The sequence below is a fragment of the Myotis lucifugus genome, unplaced genomic scaffold (genome assembly GCF_000147115.1).
Source record: "Myotis lucifugus unplaced genomic scaffold, Myoluc2.0 scaffold_159, whole genome shotgun sequence".
Classification (NCBI taxonomy): Eukaryota; Metazoa; Chordata; class Mammalia; order Chiroptera; family Vespertilionidae; genus Myotis; species Myotis lucifugus.
In genome coordinates this window covers 1,412,374-1,433,288 of record NW_005871207.1, presented here as the reverse complement: position 1 = coordinate 1,433,288, position 20,915 = coordinate 1,412,374, and the positions used below count along the sequence as shown (strand labels likewise).

General features: G+C 36.0%; 1 protein-coding gene across 4 annotated transcripts in view; it reads left to right on the top strand.

Moving 5' to 3' along the window:
• Positions 1 to 4,071: 4,071 nt before the first annotated feature.
• The window catches only part of EPHA5 (EPH receptor A5), a 284,303-nt gene continuing 267,459 nt past the window's right edge, over positions 4,072 to 20,915 (top strand). For all 4 annotated transcript variants that reach the window (XM_014461706.2, XM_014461703.2, XM_014461705.2 and 1 more), the window contains exon 1: positions 4,072 to 4,131. In XM_014461706.2, coding sequence (XP_014317192.1) covers positions 4,093 to 4,131 — 39 coding nt within the window. In that variant the 5' untranslated portion in view covers positions 4,072 to 4,092. The remainder of the gene's footprint in view (positions 4,132 to 20,915) is intronic.

Sequence of the window (20,915 nt, the reverse complement as noted above, 5' to 3'; positions counted from 1 at the left end):
TAGAATTGTACACCTGCAACCTATACATTTTTGTTAACCAAGGTCACCCCAACAAATTCAATAAAACTTAAAAATAAATAAATTAATTAAATAAATACATTTGGTAGTGAAATTGAGAAATCAATTTCTGAAAATTTATAGATATCCTAAACTTCTGGTTTTATTAACTACCTTAAGTAGTGGATGAAATGTAGGCAATAATATCAGTGGCATAGTGCTCTTTCATGCATGCTATCATGAATGTTGAGAAATTATGAGCACATAAATGAGAACAGTTTTATTGGTTGTGTGAAAAAAAAATTACAGAAGTTCGGTTATAAAAATACTGTTTTGCTAAGTGAGACTTCAATATTTATTAGTTTTATTTTATTAAATTGAAGTAGTATTTTGATTCATATGGAATGCCTTCAAATATGCTAACTTTTGTTAATGAAGATGTGGAATTAGAGGTTTTATAGTACTGCATCAGAGGTAGGTGGCAAGGTTTCTCACCTCTGGCACTAGTGAAATCTGAGCCACATAATTCTTTCCTGGGAGTGCGGGAGGTTTTGCTGTGCATTAAGGGATGCTTAAGGGCAGGCCTGGCTTCTTCCCATGAGATGTCAGTGGCAAAATACTCCCCCACACTTCAGTTTAAAAAATATTAATGCATAGCTCATATACAATATTATATTAGTTTTAAATGTACAGCATAACGTTTCATTATGTACCTTAAAAAGTTACCACCACCGCACCCTCCAGTTTTGAAAATCAAAGGCATCTCCAGACATTACCAGATGTTCATTGAGAACCACTGGTATGTGCTCATACAGACACGGACTCCAGACCTGCCCACAGACCAAGTGATTCATTCATAAGAAAAATGGCTATTTAGCTGTTCCAAGCATAGGCTAGGTTCCCAGGCATAAGTCAAGATAGTGTTATTTTAAGGAAATAATACAATTTTGTGTATTTCGTGTTTTGGGGATAAGAATGGGTGCTAATTGAATATTCAGCATAAATACCTGTAGGAAAGGGATGATCGGAGATGGCTTCCAGGAGAAGGCGGTTCCTGAAATGTGTTTTACAGGACAAATTAAGATTTAGCAATTCAAAAAGGGAGAGAGACATTTCAGAGCAAAAGCGGCATATGCAAAACTTGGAAATATAAGAAAGCTCCCCCTCCCTATATATATCAATATAGAGATTGATATGGTGATCTATAAATAAATAGTATGGTCATATATTGTTATATGTCATAATTTTAGTTATTTTCCTTGAGGCATCATATCCCATTTGCTCACAAAATTATAATATAAAAATCTGCAAGAAATTGTCTAAAACATCTAATTTTCCTCCCCCTTTCTCAATTTCAAATTTAGTAGTGGTATATATAAATATATTATTTGCATTGTGAACTTTATGAAATCATCTATTTCCAAGAGGAAAGCAATTTTAGACAGTACTGGGAACATACACGTATTTCCTATAAACCTTCTAATATTATCTGAAGAAAACCTTTTGACAAGATCATCATATGAAAGATAATATACATTCCTATTGTGATTATTTTCATGCATTTAACAATGCATTTCAATATTGCAAATTATCAGTAAATTGTATTAATAACCCAGCTAATGTTTTCAGTTCATTTATTTACTTTCACACACATATATTTTAGTCAAAAAAAGAGTAAAAATAGTAATTTAGATTAAAATTTATTTAAGTGAGGGTAACTAAGGTTAAAAAAAATCTGGAATTCTGTTGGCAAAAACGAATATTTCAAGACCCACATATTATTCAAAGGTCTACTAGGAATGCTGTGTTTCTCATGCAGGCTGATTATGAATTCCTAGAATTCCTATACACACCAGTTTGCCTCCATGGTATTAAGTTCACTTTGACTGCCATCATAGTAGAAGGCCTTTAGTTTGCTGATTTTCTCTACTTTATCTAGTCTACTAGTACACAGATATTCTGCTGCTCAGTATCAAAGGTGAAATAAAGGAATAATAAAGATGAATAAATACAATGGTTTAGGTTCTGCACTACCCTGGTATTTAATCATGTCTAGACACAACCCTAAGTGTCCTAGAAAAGCCAAAATGAGAACAAGGACATTTAAGTTTACTGTAGCCTTATTCCCGTGGAAGTCAGAAAAGCCAACAACAGAATAAAAAGAGAAGAGTATGGATCTAACTGAAAAAAATAGATTTAGTGGAGTGACTAGAGGATTTGCAAGGTCAGTGGGAGGTGGAATAGATTTTTTGTTTCTGTTTTAAACAATCATTTTAAATTATGTCAATTTCAGTTAGGTCAATTTCTTCTAAAAATAATTTCACAAATTATTTTATTATTCTCTAAAGCCAAGTTGATGTAGGTAGACTAAAGATGACACAACCATTCTATTCATATGAACTTTTATAGTTAAAGAGCTCAGAACTTGAGGAAAATAGGCACATATAGTGAATATACACATAAAATTATATATGTGTGTGTGTGTGTATTGAGTATATTTCTACTTTATAAAAATTTAAAATTTTTGATTTATCTTTATATTACTAATATTATAAAGTATTAACTTTAGTGTATAAATATGTTTGATTATAAAATGATGGAAAGTAAGGGTTAAATGTACCCTTTCTATGATGTGTAGAAAATTTCTATTTAAATTATGATTTTAACTTCCTTGGTTATAATAATTTTGTTTTATATTCTCTTATAGAAATAGTATAACAGCCTATTATCTATTATTCCTTTAGTACCGAGGCTTTCCTCTTGCACATAGAATCATTTTTTAAATACATTTTATTGATTTCAGAGAGGAAAGGAGAGGGAAAGAGAGATAGAAACATCAATGATGAGAGAGAATCATTGATCAGCTGCCTCCTGCAGGCCCCACACTGGGGATTAATCCTGCAACCTGCATGGGTCCTGACTGGGAATTGAACCATGACCTCCTGGTTCATAGGTCAATGCTCAACCACTGAGCCACTTTGGTTGGGCAGAATCATTTTTTTTTTAATTACTGACATTTCAAGATACTGGCTCTTGGTTTTAGTTTAAGGAAGCTCCACACCTCTGACTGGGATAACATAGTTGTTTTCCTTTTGGATCCACATGCCATGCTCCTTGAACGTGCTTCAGCTGCATAGGGAGGCCCATTTGGATTAGGCATAGTAGGTTGGAAACCTAGTGATCTGTGACCCAGGTCTAACGCATTTTGGCAACACAGTACTCTTTTAGCTAGTATAACTTGGGGGGATAGTAGATGAACTTCCCGAAATATAAACATGGTGAGTGTGTGGGATGTGGATACACATCTGCATAATACTGTGTGGTTTCCTTTTGCAATGATGATATTCAGACTTCCACCTGGGAGTTCCAAATATTTTATGATATCTAGACATAAATGATGTCTGTCTTTCAAAAATGTAGCTGATAGTTCTGTAAGAAGCACATTGGAGGTTGTGGTCATATATAAGTAGAAGATAGCTTGGAAATGCAGTGGACTCATAACTGTTACAAGAGCCCTGAGAGCTACTACAATTTCCTTGGTTTGGTTAAGGGTGTGTAGATTTATTTCTTAATTAAACTTGCAATTTGGATTACAGATTTCAGTTAATATCACAAAAATGTTACAAGCTTGGGGATAGTTTATTGCTGTTTAATGTAAATTATTTGTTAATTGCTTCATAACAGCTTTCCGGAAGAAAATACAATACGTTCAGCTACAATTTTATGGCTTTTGCTTAATCCCAAAGCCTAGAGCTTGAAAAATCACTGCATTGTTTTTACTGTTTTCTGTGGATTTTTCATATTTTCTCTTTCTTAATTTAATTCTTTATAGTTGTTTGACAAAAAAAGCACTTAGGGTAATGACTTGTTTATATAATTTTGCTCTAAATGTTAATTCAAAATAACTTGTTTTCTTGCATTGAAATTCTTTAAATTATAACTCTTGTATTTATCATAATGAATACTTAATCTAATTTTAGTTTTGTAGCAATATGCACTTTTAATAATATTGAAAATAGTGATGCATTTTTGTTACAGTTGACTCAGTTTTGTGTTCTTTCTCTTTCAGTGAATTTATTGGATTCACGTACTGTCATGGGGGACCTGGGATGGATTGCTTTTCCAAAAAATGGGGTAAGCCTTTATGAAATTTTATTACAACTTAAGTAGACATTATGTGAAATGTCACATATGATTGAAAATCCACTGGCCATATTCGTTGTTAAGAGAGGAGGGATGTGGCCCTAGCCAGTTTGGCTCAGGGGATAGAGCGTCAGCCTGCAGACTCAGGGGTCCCGGGTTCGATTCCGGTCAAGGGCATGTACCTTGGTTGCGGGCACATCCCCAGTAGAGAGTGTGCAGGAGGCAGCTGATCGATGTTTCTCTCTCATCGATGTTTCTAACTCTCTATCCCTCTCCCTTCCTCTCTGTAAAAAAATCAATAAAAAATATTTTTAAAAAAAGAGAGGAGGGATGTGTGTGTGTGTGTGTGTGTGTGTGTGAAACTGGGCAAATCAGCTCTGTCTGGGAAAAACAGGCAAATAGGGAAGGGATTTCAATGACTGAATAACAAATATGTGATTTTCCTCTCTAAGTATTTCTGTGAAGAAATGTGAAGTTACCTTAAAAATTCAGATTAAAGCAACCAACAAACTTATACAATTGATTTATCTTCAAAAAACAAGAGTTGAAAAAAAATAAAAAGATTTGCTGCTGATTTGCCCTTGGCATGGTTGAATAAGGAATACTGAATATTGAATAGGAAATAAAATCAATTCAAACACTGGGAACAATTTATTTTGTGTTTCTTCACTACATTAAGGAGTGTAAATATTATAAGAAACTCCTTTAAAATTTCATTGAGATTAAAAATTTATCAGATTATTAGAAACTATCAGGGAGAACCTGGAATGGATTGCTTTTATTAGGTCAGTAATCATTAAAAGGTTTTCTTTTAATTTTTGCATTTTTCTTTATTGAAAATTTTCAGAAAAAAATGTTTGATTGGAACATTGCTACAATAACAGTTGTATTTATTAGTAAATTATTTTACTGGTGGTTTGGTTGGTTGGAGTGTTGTCCGATACACCAAAGAGTTATAGGTTCTATTCTTGTTCAGGGCACATACCTAGGTTGTGGGTTCAAATCCTGTCAGGGTACCTATGATAGGGAGGCAACCAATCAATGTTTTTCTCTTATGTTGATGTTTCTCTCTCTCTTCCTCCCTCTCTCTCTTAAAAACAAAATAAAACAAAACAAAAAAAACAACCAAAACATATCCTCGGTTGAGGATTTAAAGTCTTTTGGGTAAAAATTAAGCCATTTCTAACAATATGCATATTAATGTATTTATATACTAATGATCTTAATAAATAGATTACATTTAAAAATATTTCATAGCTATCAGTAGATGGAAAATGAAAGCATAAGTAAAATATTGTGACATAAAATTATTATATTACACAAGAAGTATTAACTCAATTATAATAGAAAAATAAAGCATAATGTTGTTAAAATGATTGGAAAAAGACTATTTCTAATACAAAGAGATTGTATATTTTTAAGGAAGTCAATGGTGTAGAAATCACTTACAAAACTGAGTAAATATCTCCCAAAATTTCTAGTTGCAAGAGCCAATACAACATCAGATTTACCTCCATAGTTAAACCTTTCCTGAATAACTCTGGAATGGAAACTGGAGAAATACAAAACTAGATTCAAAGAGAATATGACATATTTTATCAGCGTTTTCAAAAATTAATTTCAACCCAACATATCATCCATATTATCAGATAGGGCAACTTAAAATATTTTTTGGTAGGATAACTTATTTTGTTATTTATGAAATGGAGCATAAATTGTGAGTTATAGTTTTGCATAAAGATTAAATAAGTGGGATTGAGAATAGAGCTTGGCACAGTGTTGGCACTCAGTAAACATGCTTTCTTTGATCTTCATTTGGGGGGTTAGCATGTTTTTATTGAATTTATTGAGGTTACATTGGTTAATAAGGTTATAGAGGTTTAAAGTGTACAATTCCATAATCCATCATCTGTATACTGTATTGTGTGCTCATTACCCAAAATAAATTGTTCCCAGTGTCATTCTTCCCATCACCATTTATCCCCCCTTTACCCTCTCCTTTCTCCCCCACCTCCATTTCCCTGTGGTAATGACCATGCTGTTGTATGTCTATGGTCATTACCACAGGGAAAGGGGGGTGAGGTTATGAGGGTTTTTGCTTTGTTTTGTTTTTTCTTAACCCCTTCACCTTTGACCTTCTATTGCATTTCTATCTCATACTGAGATCCACATACCAGTCCATCAGGTTTTTGTTTGTTTGTTTGTTTGTTTGTTTTATCTATAAGTATATTTGCGCGAATCCGTTGTCAGCAGTTAAAGATTGGGAAAGTTCATATAAAGTGAATTTCGAGCTTTTCTGTTTAGTTGGAAGTTTCAGAAAACGAGAGTTAGCAGCCTTTTATAATCTCCACAGCCCAGAGCTGAGGAGAGGCTGCTTTCTAAGAGAGTAAGCAATTTCTCCTGTTTGATTCAATTTCTGCCTGGTGCTCTCCACCCATTTAAGTTGCAGTCTGTAATGCTGGCATATTTGTGGAGGCAATTTTTAGTATTTCACATGCATCAGGATTTTCTGTTGTTTTAGGAGGGACTTTTTTTTTTTTAATTCCACTTTATTGTTACATGTTGAGATAGAGTCCTTCTAGTTTTTATTTTTATTGTTTGACTGCTTCACCTGAGTTAGGACACATCATTTAAATTTGGGCTTTAGCACGTGCTTTTTAACCATAGTAGATGAGATGGTGTGTGTGTGTGTGCGCCTGCCTCATGGTAAGAAGTTGAACTCTACTCTTTTTTTTATTCTGGACATATCTAGAAGTACTATGTTACAACAAAGTTTAATTTTATGCAAATTTAAGGCATTTATTCATTCAACAGATATGTAGCAGGCACTTGGTATGAGCCAGTTTCTGTTCCAGCCACTGGAGTGACAACAGTGAAGAAAACAAACAAAATTTCCTGAAATTCTGGACCTTGAGGCAGCATTATTTTGAAAAGGAGTAATCATAATGTTAGAGTAATGTTGTAGATGAAGTTCTCTCTAGGCTTTTTTCTCTATATACTAGAGGCCCAGTGCATGAAATGAATGCACTCGGGGGGTGGGGGTGGGGGGGTGATTCCTTAGCCCAGCCTGCACACTCTTGCAGTCAGGGAGCCCTCAGGGGATGTCCAACTGACGGCTTAGGCCAGTTCCCTGGGGTGAGTGGGCCTAAGCGTCCTTCAGACATCCTTAGCACTGCTGTGGTGGTGGGAGAGGCTCCCGCCACTGCCACTGTGCTTGCCAGCTGTGAGCCCAGCTCAGGGCTTCTGGCTGAGTGGCTCTCCCCCTGTGGGAGTGCACAGACCATCAGGGGGCAGCTTCTGCATTGAGCATTTGCCCCCTGGTGGTCAGTGCACATCATAGCCACCGGATGTTCCCCGTTCAGTCGATTTTCATATTAGCCTTTTATTATATACGATGTACAAAAGTGGTGGAGAGGAGATAGTATTTGTTCAAAGTCACTCAGGTAGTTTATGACACAACTGGAAAGAGCAAATGTACTCTATTGTATTTGGCACACGTGTCCTATCACTGTTTCTCATTATCTTGCCATGAAAAACAATGCTCTCTCATGTACATAATTCCAATTAGTACTAAAGATGACAATGTAAAAAGAGAAACTTCATATTGTTTTTGTAGAAGGGGAAAGTGAGGCTCTGTAAGGGTGACTTCCACAAGGTTATGCAGCTGGTAAGAGGCTGAGTCCATTTCAAACCCAGGACTTGCAGGATACTGGTTGTTTTAAACCAGAGGTGAGCTCCTCTGAATGGGTAGGTCTCCAGAGACATGACCAGGTTCTGGAATGTGCCCAGATTTCTGGTTTACATAAAAGAGGAATTGGTGTAGAAGAGAAATTCACCTCAAAAAAAGTTTTCAATGAGGCAGAATGGATCTCATTCTATCCATTGCTAGATCATTAATATTTGAAACAAATATATAACACATACATGCTCAAATATATGTTACAATTGTTGTAGTGCATGCATATATTAGCTAACTACATAATTAGGTAAATAGATTGATAGATAATTAAGAGGATGAATCGACACCATGCTATATCTGTAATTTTTGTGACCTCTGTGGAGCTCAGCTTTCCTATCTGTTAAGTGGGATGGGTGGCTATTATATCATCTATCCAGCATTGTCGTTTTTAGGATAAAATAAGAAAATGAATTTGAATGCACCATGTGATTCTTAAACCACTAAAGAAATAGAAACGATGATGGTTGATAAAAAAGCTGCTTCTGTATTTCTGTTCCCAAATATAGCCAGAAACCAACATTTTGGTAGTTAAAAGTAACAATCACTCAGCTATGTCTTCAGCATTTGACTATTACATGAAATAAGTAGACTTTGAGAGATTTCATACCTGAACTTCCAAATGTGGAAGTAGATTCTCTAATCTCACTTTGCATGAAATTGAAAAGAGGATTGTAAATATTTTTTTAAATTTTTGCATAACTTGTCTTTAATTTTAAACAGTAACAAAAACAAGCAAAACATAGACTAATGCCATATAAATTGACGTAAATTATGCATAGTTACCCTCAGTTCTAAATTTTCCTGTTTATTTGAGTAAATTTTTTTTTCCTTCAGAGCACCTTTTAAAAATAATTTATATTGAAGTTCTCAAACTTTTTCAGCCTCAATTCAAGAGGACATGATTTTAACAGGGATAGTGGTTCTGAAGAATGGAGCTAAATACTAAATAAAGAGGCATTGAGATTCCATTGATTTTTGTGATGGTCTCTATTATCATCTATTTTTTATGTTTCATATAAGATATCACTTTAAAATACTCATAAATTTTAGAGCCATACTTTTTAAATTAATAGACTTTAATTTTTAGAGACATTTTAGCTTCATAGAATAATGAGCCTTGAGTATGAAGAGTTCCTATATACTACCTCAATATACTCCTCACTCTGTTTCCACTATTGTTAACATAGTAGAGGCCTGGTGCATGAAATTTGTGCATGGGAGGGGGGGTCCCTCAGCCTGGCCTGCACCCTCTCTAATACAGGACCCCTCGGGGGAATGTCCGACTGCCGGTTTAGGCCCAATGCCACAGTCGGACATGCCTCTTGCAATCCAGGACCGCTGGCTCCTAACCACTCGCCTGCCTGCCTGCCTGCCTGCCCCTAACCTCTCTGCCTTCATGCCTGATCACCCCTAACCACATCTGCCTGCCTGCCTGATTGTTCTAACTGCTCCTCTGCCGTCCTGATTGCCCCTAACTTCTCCCCTGCTGGCCTAATCGCCCCTAACCGCCTCTGCCTCGGCCTCGCACCTGGGACCCAGGTTTCCCTCACTCTGGCAGGCCTCAGGCATCCGGGACCGAGGAGTGGGCGGCTTCAGCTTCCCGGGCCTCAGCTGCAGGCGCTGGCACCTGGGACCGCAGGCGGGCAGCTTCACCTAGGCCTGGCTTTGTCAGGAAGGACGTCTGGAAGACATCTGGTCTAATTAGCATATTATCCTTTTATTAGTATAGATTATAGTAGTGTGATACAGTTATTATGTTTGATAAACCAATATGGATACATTGGTTTAATTAAATGTCTTAGTTTATATAAGAGTTCTCTTTCTGTTGTACAGTCTGTGGGGTTTAAGTATATAATGACATATACTTATTATTACAGCATAATACAGATCAGTTACATGGCCCTAAAATCCCCTATGGTCCACCTATTCATCCCTTGCCTCCTTCCTCCCTCCTTTCTCTCTGACCCCTGGCAAATACTGAGCTTTTTATTGTCTCTTTTTTTTTCCGCTTCTAGAAAGTCAAGTAGTTGTAATCACAGTATTAGCCTTTTCAGATTGGCTTCCTTCACTTAGCAACAGGCATTTAAGGTTCCTCCATGTCTTTTTCTTGGTTTAATAGAGCATATATATATTTGTCATAGACCATCTCTCTATTTTTATACTCTATTTTGGGATTTTTGAAAGTAGCACTATCCCATAACCATAGGCAGTCCATTTCTGCAATTCTCCACTTTCCTATTAAATGACAATTGTTTAGTAGCAAACTCCATGTCTAGACTTTAGAAAAAGATAAGCAAAACCTGTAAGGTCATAAGTATTTTCCTTAAAGGTAAAACTTACATGGCATTTAAATCCCATTTCAATTAAAATTATGAAAGTTTTTAGAATAGATGAACAAACCTCATAGTAATGCATTAGCTTGAATTTTGATTGAATCATCTGCCTGAATAAAGGTAGACCCAATAGGCTTTTTCTAAAATAAGTATTTTCTCACTTAGACTTGCCTCTTTTTCTTTTGCCCTTAAACTGTCAATCTCTTTTTCCATAGTTCCACCAGCCTATTTGTTCACACCCTGAACATGTGTTTTGCTTCCTTCTAATTACATTAGAGTTATTTCAGTCATCATCTGGAACATTTAATATTGATTAATCTATATAGTCTAAGCATGGATATAAACAGCCTTGTTTCCTGGACATTTTTATCAAGTGTTTTCCAGGCTTATACTCATGAGAATAAAATTCATGGTTATGGTTTTGGTAGGAGCAGATTATGTTCTTAGGATTTAGAAATTCCGCTATTGCTCTTTTTTTCATAGGTTGTTACAAATGATCACAAGATACACCTGCCTCCTTTGCTTTGGTGGAAGCGGCCTTTTCCCTACTGAGTTCTCTGTATTTCCTGTAGCACACAATGAGCGGGCCACCACATTCCCCTGAGCATCACCTATGAGTTGTATTGCAGGTTCTGCCTTTATTTTTGCTCTATTATCTTTGTCCAGCCATAGAGGATAAACATTATTTTGAGATATCTTATTATGCTGAACTTAGGCTATTGGAATCATTCATGATAATTTATTCATTTGAGAGAGATTCCAATATTGACTTAAAACATATTTGTACTAAAATGGAGACAGAGTAAGTAACCTGTTTTCTGCCCTCGGGGGAGAAAGAACAAGCAATAGTTCTGCATAGAAGATACTTGAAAACAGGAGCTGACGGCATTTCTTGCTTTATTATCACTTTGTTCTATTTTATGATTTCTTTGAGACAGAGAACCTGTGCATTTACTTTTGAAGTTGAAAATAAATCAGGTTTAGATTATTCAACATGGACTGTGAGGACATGATGTGGGCTCTCTTGAATTCAGAAAGACAAACTGGATGTTCTCTCTGATACTCAGATTTTGGCCAAAGTGTGTGTGTGTGTTTGTGTGGAGGTTTTGTATGTGGTTCTTTCTTCCCAAAATTAAAGGCAAAGACTGAGGGGAACTTTTTGAACACTGCTAATTTCAAGTTTAGGTTGTGATCATGCTGAGTTTTGCTAGAACCTTATTTTGGCTTTGCTTTCTGTTGAAGAGAGGAAAGATAATGACAAGCATTGAGGCCCACATTGAGCATGAAGAGGCTAATAAAGATTAAAGTAATGCTGAAGTGGGTAAAAAAAAGAGAACATATTAGTGGGTATAGAAAAGCTTTTTATTTGGACAGTGATAGAAAAGTATTCTAAAGGGGATGGATATTATACTATATAATGCAAATGCCGGTATAATGAAGAACAATTCTGTTCCCAAGTACTTTGTATTCATTATTTTTTAGAAAAACAAAAAGCACATACAACCCGTAAGGTAATTAAGATAAATAATTTAAGGAATTCAAGATAGTCATTAAGCATACACTGAAGTTTAGAACAAGCACAATTTTGCATTTAGATTTCCTACATGGAAACTTAGCAATTATGAAGAAAGTTCTCTAAAATATCCAGCTTTGCTTTGGCATATGAGACAGATGTTGTATTTATTCTTTGATATTTGCAATAATGTTGAATGACTTAGCAATAGTCACAGTGTATTCCTGCAGAGTAGGATTGAGATATGCAAGTGTTGTTTGTCACTCTATTTATATATTCAAACTCACTAAAAATAATGCGTTTAAAACACTTTTCCCACATTATAGGAAAACTTAGAAATGTAAACTGGAAAATGACCTTTACCCATGATATTCTTTTGTTAATCCTTTTTCTTTAACCTAACTGCAATTGAGTTACTCAAGGCTCCACCCTTCAGATGGCAATTTCAGTTCTAGTCCTTTAGAAAAGTATGGCTCCAGGACTGACACTGTTCCCCCCCTGGCAGCAGACCATACTGCTTTTCCTCTCCATCCCTATCACTGCCTACTTCTCCCAGCCATGTTATTCCTATTCATCACCTTGTCTAGCTTTCTGCACAAACACTTGATTCTTATGATCTGTTCCTTGTTTAATGGCTTTTCCCCATTGGTCTATATAAGTAACAGGGAATGTAAATGTGAACCAAGAGTCATATGCAAGTGACTGTCACCAAAGAGTCACATACCATTTACTGTCACCTCTCCTGTCATGTGCCACACCTGTGTATACACTTGCATCAAACGACCATTTCCCAAATAATTTCCACCTGTTTTATATTGGTTTCTAATATTTCCCTCTTCCTCATCTACATTAATAAAAGATAAAGATGCAAATTGATCATACCTTCGCTACGCCCACCAGCCAATCAGGAGTGAGTATGCAAATTAATACAACAAAGATGGTGGGTTAATTTGCATACACAGGCACCGTGTGGCTAATGGCGGGCGACTGGGGGCGGGACACTTGCGTAGTTGCCATGGTGACAATGCAGGCATTCTGCACTTCCCCAGCTGTTCTGGGCCTCTGGGAATGCGTGGGAAGGCAGAAAGGCGGCTCCGGCCAATGCAAAGGCGATGCTAGCAGCCAGGAGAAGGAAGGCCCATTCTTGCAGGAATCTTTGTGCATTGGGCCTCTAGTTAAATAAATGGGGATTTCTGGGTCTCTGTCTAGATGTTATCTGCCAAATGATATAGTCCATGTGAAATCTGGGCCTAAAATCCTTTTCCTTCAGAAAACTATTCTCTGCTCTCAAAGTTATATGCACCAGTTTCCATATGTGAATGTAATGATTTTTTAACTCTCTTCTTTCCATTAATTAATGAAGATGTTAAATAAAACTGGGCTTTGCAGAGGTCTCCAGGGTCCAAACACCAGGTCTTTTTCTGAGTGGTTTGATTGCTGTTTATCATTATCTCTTTCTCTCTCTCTCTCTCTCTCTCTCTCACTCTCTCTCTCTCTGTTTAGCCCTACTCATTTCTCAGCTGTTTTCAATTCCTGTGACAGTGCTCCTAAGCAAGTCAATTTGAATTAATTTTGCTAGCAAAATGCTTTATGGTTCTGAGTACATAATCCCCCTCTCCTACAGAGAAAAAATATACTGTAATCATTCAGCATTCCTATTGATTATTTCCATTAAAGGCAGCAGGGGGAGAGAGAATGCTCAAGACTCCTCTGTGTTCGAGGTTTTTTTTGGAGGCTTTTGCTATTCGTTGCCTATTCTCTATCTTTTTTATGCCGCTCAGTGCTTGCATTAATGCCGAAAGTGATGGTCCAAACTGCTCAGCCTGAAATCTCTGTCCTCGGGAGCTTAGTTGTTTCCATCATTGTGATCTCAGAGCCCAGCACTCTTTACTCCAAATGACCTGATTTCTCTCTTCGTAACTCCCCAATTTCTACCTCGAGTGTTTAGCACAAATTAGTTGAAATACTCCACCTCCCACTCTCCATATAATCCATCTTAATGCCACCCATTTTTAAAAGCCCAGTTGAAGTTAAACAACATGAAACCTTTCATTACCATTCAGAAGGGTGACCCCTTCCTAGGCTGAATTGCTATAGCATTTACTGTGTATTGAACACACTAACAATTAGATATGTGTAGTATTACCTATTGTTTCTGTGAACACTGAGAGCTTCTCTAATGTAAAGACCTTTGATCTTTAGTGTGAGCATGCTGCTCTATGCCTCAACTGTGAATTCACATGACTGATGGATACATAATTATGCATCTATATTTTCAGGAAGTGGTGGCTGCTGGATGTAAAGACCACACAGTTTTTGCTAAAAAATAGAATAGTGAAAAATACATCAAAGTTTAGATTTAAAGGTTATCATTCATTTGGTGTCATGTAAGTCTGAGTCAAGAACACTTTAGTTATACAATTTATTTCACCAAAACACTATTACATGTTTAGCGCTGAGATTACTTTGAGAAACAGGACACAGTTCCTGTGCTCCACTATTCAAGTAGATATATTTTAAATGATGTCCCTTAGAGCTATAAAATATGCAACCTGCACAGACATATACACAATTCTAGGGGCCTCTCTCCATTGAGCTCAATCCAGATTCCTAATTTTCATAGACATTTGCCTCCTTATAGGCAGTGTGGTTAACATGGAGAATTTGAAAGCAGCTACTCCAGTTCAAACTTTGGCTTCACTACTTACTGCATAAAGTGTAGCATTTAGTTATAAATAAATCTATAAATAATGTGTAACAATACTGCCACTGCACAAATTTCATATAAGGATTTTAATGATATAATGAGGCAACTCAGCACAATGCCTGGCTTATACCAAGGAGTCACTGTGATGTTGCTATTATTTTTTTGTCTTAGTTTTTGTTCTCAATTTTATTTCCCCCAAGAGGTACAATGTGACCATGATAGACGCATAAGGTCATTATGTCTTGACCATTATCTTATTCTCTTCAGTATATTTGAACTAAATTGTAGTTGAAACTTAAAGATGTGAAAATAGCCCTGGTTGGTGTGGCTCAGTTGGTTGGGCATCTTCCTGTGCCCTAAAGGGGTTGCAGGTTCTACTTTTGGTCATGCCTAGGTTTCCCGCTGGATCCCCAGTAGGGGGCATGCAGGAGGCAGTTGTTCATTGTTTCTCTCTCCCTTCTTCTTTTTCTAAAAATCAATAAAAAATATTTTAAAAAATATGTGAAAATATATTCACTTGTTAAATAAAGCACTAAATTAAAAAAAATTGAGAGATTTTACTAAAAGTCACCTGGCACTTTTATTTTTAGTACATGTATAAAGTTTCCTAAAACAATTGTTTTCCACAATTAATAAACAATTAAAATCACACATTTCATTTTGTGAATCACAATTCACAAATCAAAACAGGAATGCACACTAATTGTAACAAGAAGCAAAAATTCACAGTGAAGGAAGGAAACAATTATCAAAATCAAATTATTTATAATTTTGTAGATTGGTGGGTGCTATGCATTTTGTGTCCCCACCAAAATGTATATGTTGAAATCCTAATGCCCAATGTGATGGTATTAGGAGGTGGGGCCTGTGGGAGATGCTTAGGTCATGAGAGTAGAGCCCTCTGGCATGGGCTTAGTGCCTGCCCTTAAAAAGGAGGCTCCGGAGGGCTAGCTAGCCTTTTTCCGCTGTGTGAGGGTATAGTGAGATGTCTGTGACCTGGAAGAGAGCCCTCACCCAACCATACTGACACCCTGCCCTCAAAATATCACCCTCCAGAGCTGTGAGACATACATTTCTATTGTTTATATCTATTGCTACCCAGTCTAGGGTGTTTTTATAGTAGCTTAAACATAGAGAATAGTTAGCTTACAGAAATCAATAATAACTTAACACTCAAAATACCATTTTGTATACATCTCTTTAACATAGAACAGGAGTACAATGATGGCCATCACTGAATAAATATTCTTTATATTCAAAACAGATTGTTTTTCTGCATTTTCTCTTAAATAAGGTATGGAGAAATGTTTCATTGAAAAAATTATTAAAATAGAATGCTATGACTACAGACTTAGTTACCAAGAAGTGTTGGAACTTTGTGAGTTGTCCAGATAACTGAAGCTGATTTAGTCGGGGGTTTTTTGTTTGTTTGTTTGTTTGTTTGTTTTTTATTGTGTTGGTCAAATTTTAATTGTTTTCAAGTAACAAACTCTCTTCAGCTAGCTTAAGAGAGAGAAAGGGACTTATGGTTAACTCAAAGAACACAAGGTCTATTGATTTTTTGAAATAATGAAACCAAGGAATTGAGCAAGCTCCCATGAACGAGGCAGTAGTCACCCTTTGTCTCACTGGTTCCTGCTTCTAACTGGCCCTTCCTTCATTCATCTCTCTAGAAGCCAGATTTCTTCGCTTCATTTTGCCCATGGCTTTTCCATAATTCCAAATACGATCTCATAATGTAATAGAGCAACTCAGACAAACTGGGAATATTTGAAATTTCAGATAGATTTTGAAGGGTTCCACTTGGTTCAGCTGTACATCACTGATGGAGACATCTCCTGCTGGGTTGGGAGAGGGGATACGATCACACAGCCTAAGCGTAGCTGTAACTGTTGGTGACTATATCTGCTATAAGAACAGCAGCGTTAAAAATAAGTTTCCGGGCTTCATCTCAATTACTGTTTCTTAGGAATTCTGATGAAACATTTCATTAAGTATGATGTTTTTTCATATAATGAAATTGGTTTAGTTATCAAAATAATTATTAATGTGAAATATTTTATTCTGAAAATTTGCAGTGAAATGGGTTGTTTTAGTGTCTAATTTTCATCATGCCTAAAAAGCCTGATCTCTAAAAAAATATGAATTTTTTATCCAGCTTTCAATAATTTTACTTGAGTGGGCTAATTGAGTTTTTAAAAGTTTATTTGATAATATTTAATTGGTCTACATGATTTATTTAAATAAAATCTTAGTATTTCTTGTCACACTATTCTTAATTTTAGACTGTTGTCACTGATTTTACATCTTTTGGTTATTAACATTCTTGTCTGTAACACAAATATCTCTGTGCCTTCATGCTGCTTTAACTGCATATCCCTGTCTGCATGTGGTTATTATGAGTAGGCATAAAACTAATAGCAATCATCGCATTAGCTCATTGTTTCCTTAGAGTCCAAGAAAATCACCCTTGTGATTGCTGACCTGGTTCTGAAAGTCCCTCTGCTGCACCTAATGTCAAGTCTCTTCCTTAGAAGCAAATTATAGATACCAAAATATAGAAGCAAGAGAGGAAGGCAGTCTTTACTATCGATCTTTACTATGCTTTGCTTATGTGGAATTTCCTTACATGATTACAACACTTCCAAAATGTTATTATGGATATTTAATGCCATAGATTATGCATCTGTACTTATTCAGAAAATATATATTCCAATTCAGCTTTACTGCTTCACATTTGACCTAGGACACATAATGAAAACAGTGTATATGCTTCATGAATGCCTAACTTAATCCTTCATGTATCCTACTCTACATCAGACACATCAGGGCAGGGCAGCTGCCACGGTGTCAGAGAAGTTTCATTTTAAACAGTTTTGCATAGTTGGGCATGCATGGGCTTTTAGTTGATTATAACATGCAAATATGTAATAAGCCAATGAATCACTGGCTCTGTTGCAATTACAAATATTCAAATAATGCAAGATTATTCAGTTTGTGTCACAATTCCTTCCCAGTCTGCACAATTAAAGGTATAAGGATGAGTATAATCCTGAGAGATAAAGTCATTTCATTAAACAAGCTTTCCTGGTTTACTGTTTGCTTTATTTTGATGCCAGATTGAATAATGGAATTTCTAAAAGTAATTAACAGTTGTGATAGTATATTGCATTTATATTACCGTATGATTTTGGAATACTTTTACGTTCTTAAAATATATATATATATATATATATATATATATATATATATATATATTAAGGTTATTACGACCACTCATAACATATATAATTTCAATATTAATGTCAGGAAAATTAATGTGGTTCCAAAAAGTAGCATTAGTATATTAACCTGGAAGGTGACAGGCAGATATCATGTCATCAGATGTTGATAGCGCTTTCTAGCTAGCCACAATCATCAGCGGAGCTTGTGGCAGTATTATTGATTAGTGCACTGAAGTTCATTCCTTACAATGCTATAAATTGTGTGTCTTCCTTTGAAAGTAGAAATGAGAATAAAGATACAACGTCATATATGCAAACTAGTAAAATATTGAAGATTCTTTTATGTACCTTCTCCACATCTTCAAATGGAAAATTTAGGATAGCATTGTGAAAAATAATAATTGAACCATAGGATTTTATAGCTGGGGATCTTCATGGTATTAGACAAATGTGGTCATTGTTTTCTAACACACTTTAAAGAGTTACCCTTTAGAGTGAATTTAGATGGTAAAAACTATGAAAACCACCACCACCACCACAGCAGCAGTAAAAATGACAATGAACTATAATGATAACAACATGAGTTCACACTGAGTTAAATTTATGAGTTGTTCCAAATGTACTTCAGTTGACACATCTATTAAAAATGAATTGTTGATAATTAATACCCATATTTTATGCTTTTATGGTTCTGACTTTGATTTAAAATCTAACTGAATAAACAATTATGATATATACAAAGGTGTAAACACTCATATCAGTCCATAGTTAGAATATGTGTAAATCTCATGAAGAAAGCACATCTATGATTCTAGGTGGGGTGGTCAAATTTAAGAATTGAGGTGTGAATTGATGGTTGGAGAATTTAAGCACTGCTATGGACTAAATATTCCATATGAATGCGCTTACCTCATTCATACCTTGAAATCCTAAACCTCAATGCCATGGTATTAGGAAGTGGGGTTTTTGGAAGGTAATTTGGTTAAGAGAGTAGAGCCCTCAGGATGGCATTATAAAAAGAGGTAGGGGAGAGCTTGCTTCCTCTCTCCCTCTCTGCCATATGAGGACACAGCAATAAGATGCCCATTTACAACCAGGAAGCAGGCCCTCAACAGACACTAGATCTGCTGGCGCCTTGACCTCCAGAGCTGTGAAAAATACATATTTGTTGTGTAAGCCACTCAGTCTGTGGTGCATGAGCTAACTAAGATGTGCCAATTTCTATTTTCCTAAGAGAATAGCAAGGTATAATGTGGTCAGATACAGAAAAGGCAGCATGAAGATGGGAGAGTTCGGTCTCCTGATTAAAGAACACATTCTGTAAAATGAATATGTATTTACTAAATAAGACAGACTGTTAGGATGCAGATAACTTAAGGAGAGCTAAAACTCCTGAATTGATGCCCAATATTTCCAAAAGTAATGTTTTACTAAAGATTGTTGGAAACAGAAAAACGTGTTTTAAGCCAAAGGGTTTCTATACTCAAGCAAATTTGGTAAATATTAAATTAAATGGCATTAAGCAGGCTTCTCTATCTGCTATATTATACTAAGCCTTTAATAAATTAATGAGCATGCAAGTTCTCCCAAACTGTTTGATTAGGAAACTTCTTACCCACTATACTTATAAAGATTTTTATTAAGAATGTCTAGCGACCATAGTTTAGAAAACATTTTATTAAAACAGTGAACTTGTTCTCCTTTTGAAACCTATCTTAATACAATGATTTAGAGAAATGTGAGTAAAGGAACACTTTTTTCTCCCCTTTTTTATAATGGCATATGGAGCAGTGCCTAAAGATCACTTTCTTACACATGCCTGGAAAATTTGTCAAAGGCACCATAATAAAAATGAACTAGTCTGCCACTGGAAATTAGAGCCTGTACATGGTTTCTAATATGGTGAATGGGCCACGTCAGGCTTGTTCTACAATTCTATGCAGACATGCAGTGACCTAGACATGCAGTCTATCATTGGAGAGGATTTCAGGTCTACTTTTCTCAAAGATCAGTGACAGACATTCCTTCTTCATCTCTTTAAATTGGGAATTCAATAATCTATTTAACTCATACTCTAATTAGGTAGCTATATAATAAGAGCTAATATTTATGGTATTGTTCCTTTGTGGAACAAAGAAAGAAGCCTTATAAAATCCCACTGGAAAATCCCACTGGAAAGTTATATTGAACTACTACTAGTCTTCTAAAAAGAAATGATGTGCCCTAGCTGGTTTGGCTCAGTGGATAGAGCATCCACCTGTTGACTGAAGGGTCCTGGGTTTGATTCCAGTCAGGGGCAGGTACCTCGATTGAAGGCTCCATCCTAGGCCGGAGATGGGGTGTGTGCAATGGCAAAGGCAACCCATTGATGTGTCTCGCTCACATCGATGTTTCTCTCTCTGTGTGTCTCTTTCTCTCCCTTCCACTCTTTCTAAAAATAAAAATCAATGGGAAAATATCCTCAAGTGAGGATTAACAAAACAAACAAAACACACACAAAAAAAAACAACAAAAACACAAAACCCGCTACCAAACTTACATATTGGGTTTTGGATTTTATCTCTGTCAATTGGTGATACCAAAATCAGTCTAATTGTTTTTAACTGTAAATTAAATCAGTTACTAATATATTGTGAACAATTTATTATCATATAGCTACAACCACAGCAACAAGAAAACTTAAATTTACCTCACTTTTGCAGTGGCCTCCTTTTGTGAATTAAGTGAAGTAGGCCTATTACTAAGTCTTTCTATAAAGGAGAAGTTTGACTTGCCACATAGAAGAACTGGGAGAGAAATATTAAGTACTTTAAATGCTTGGTATCTTAATATTCCTGAATGCCATAGCTGGCATCATTTGATGACTAGAGAAGGTAATGATTAGCCTCCTTTATTACACACTGTAGGATTGCATCTGTCCATGAAAAGAGATGCATATGTATCAAGTGAACTTCTTCATAGATGTGTGTTTTCTATATACTCATGTAAAAGACAAGTCATGCCCTAGCTGGTTTGGCTCAGTGAATAGAGCGTCAGCCTGCGGACTGAAGGGTCCTGGGTTCGATTCTGGTCAAGGGCAGATGCCCAGGTTGTGGGCTCGATCCCCAGTAGGGGGTATGCAGGAGGCAGCCGATCAATGACTCTCTCATCATTGATGTTTCTATCTCTCTTTCCCTCTTCCTTCCTCTCTGAAACCAATAAAAATATATTTTTTTAAAAAGAACAAGTCATTTTATATATTTTATATGATAAATGGACA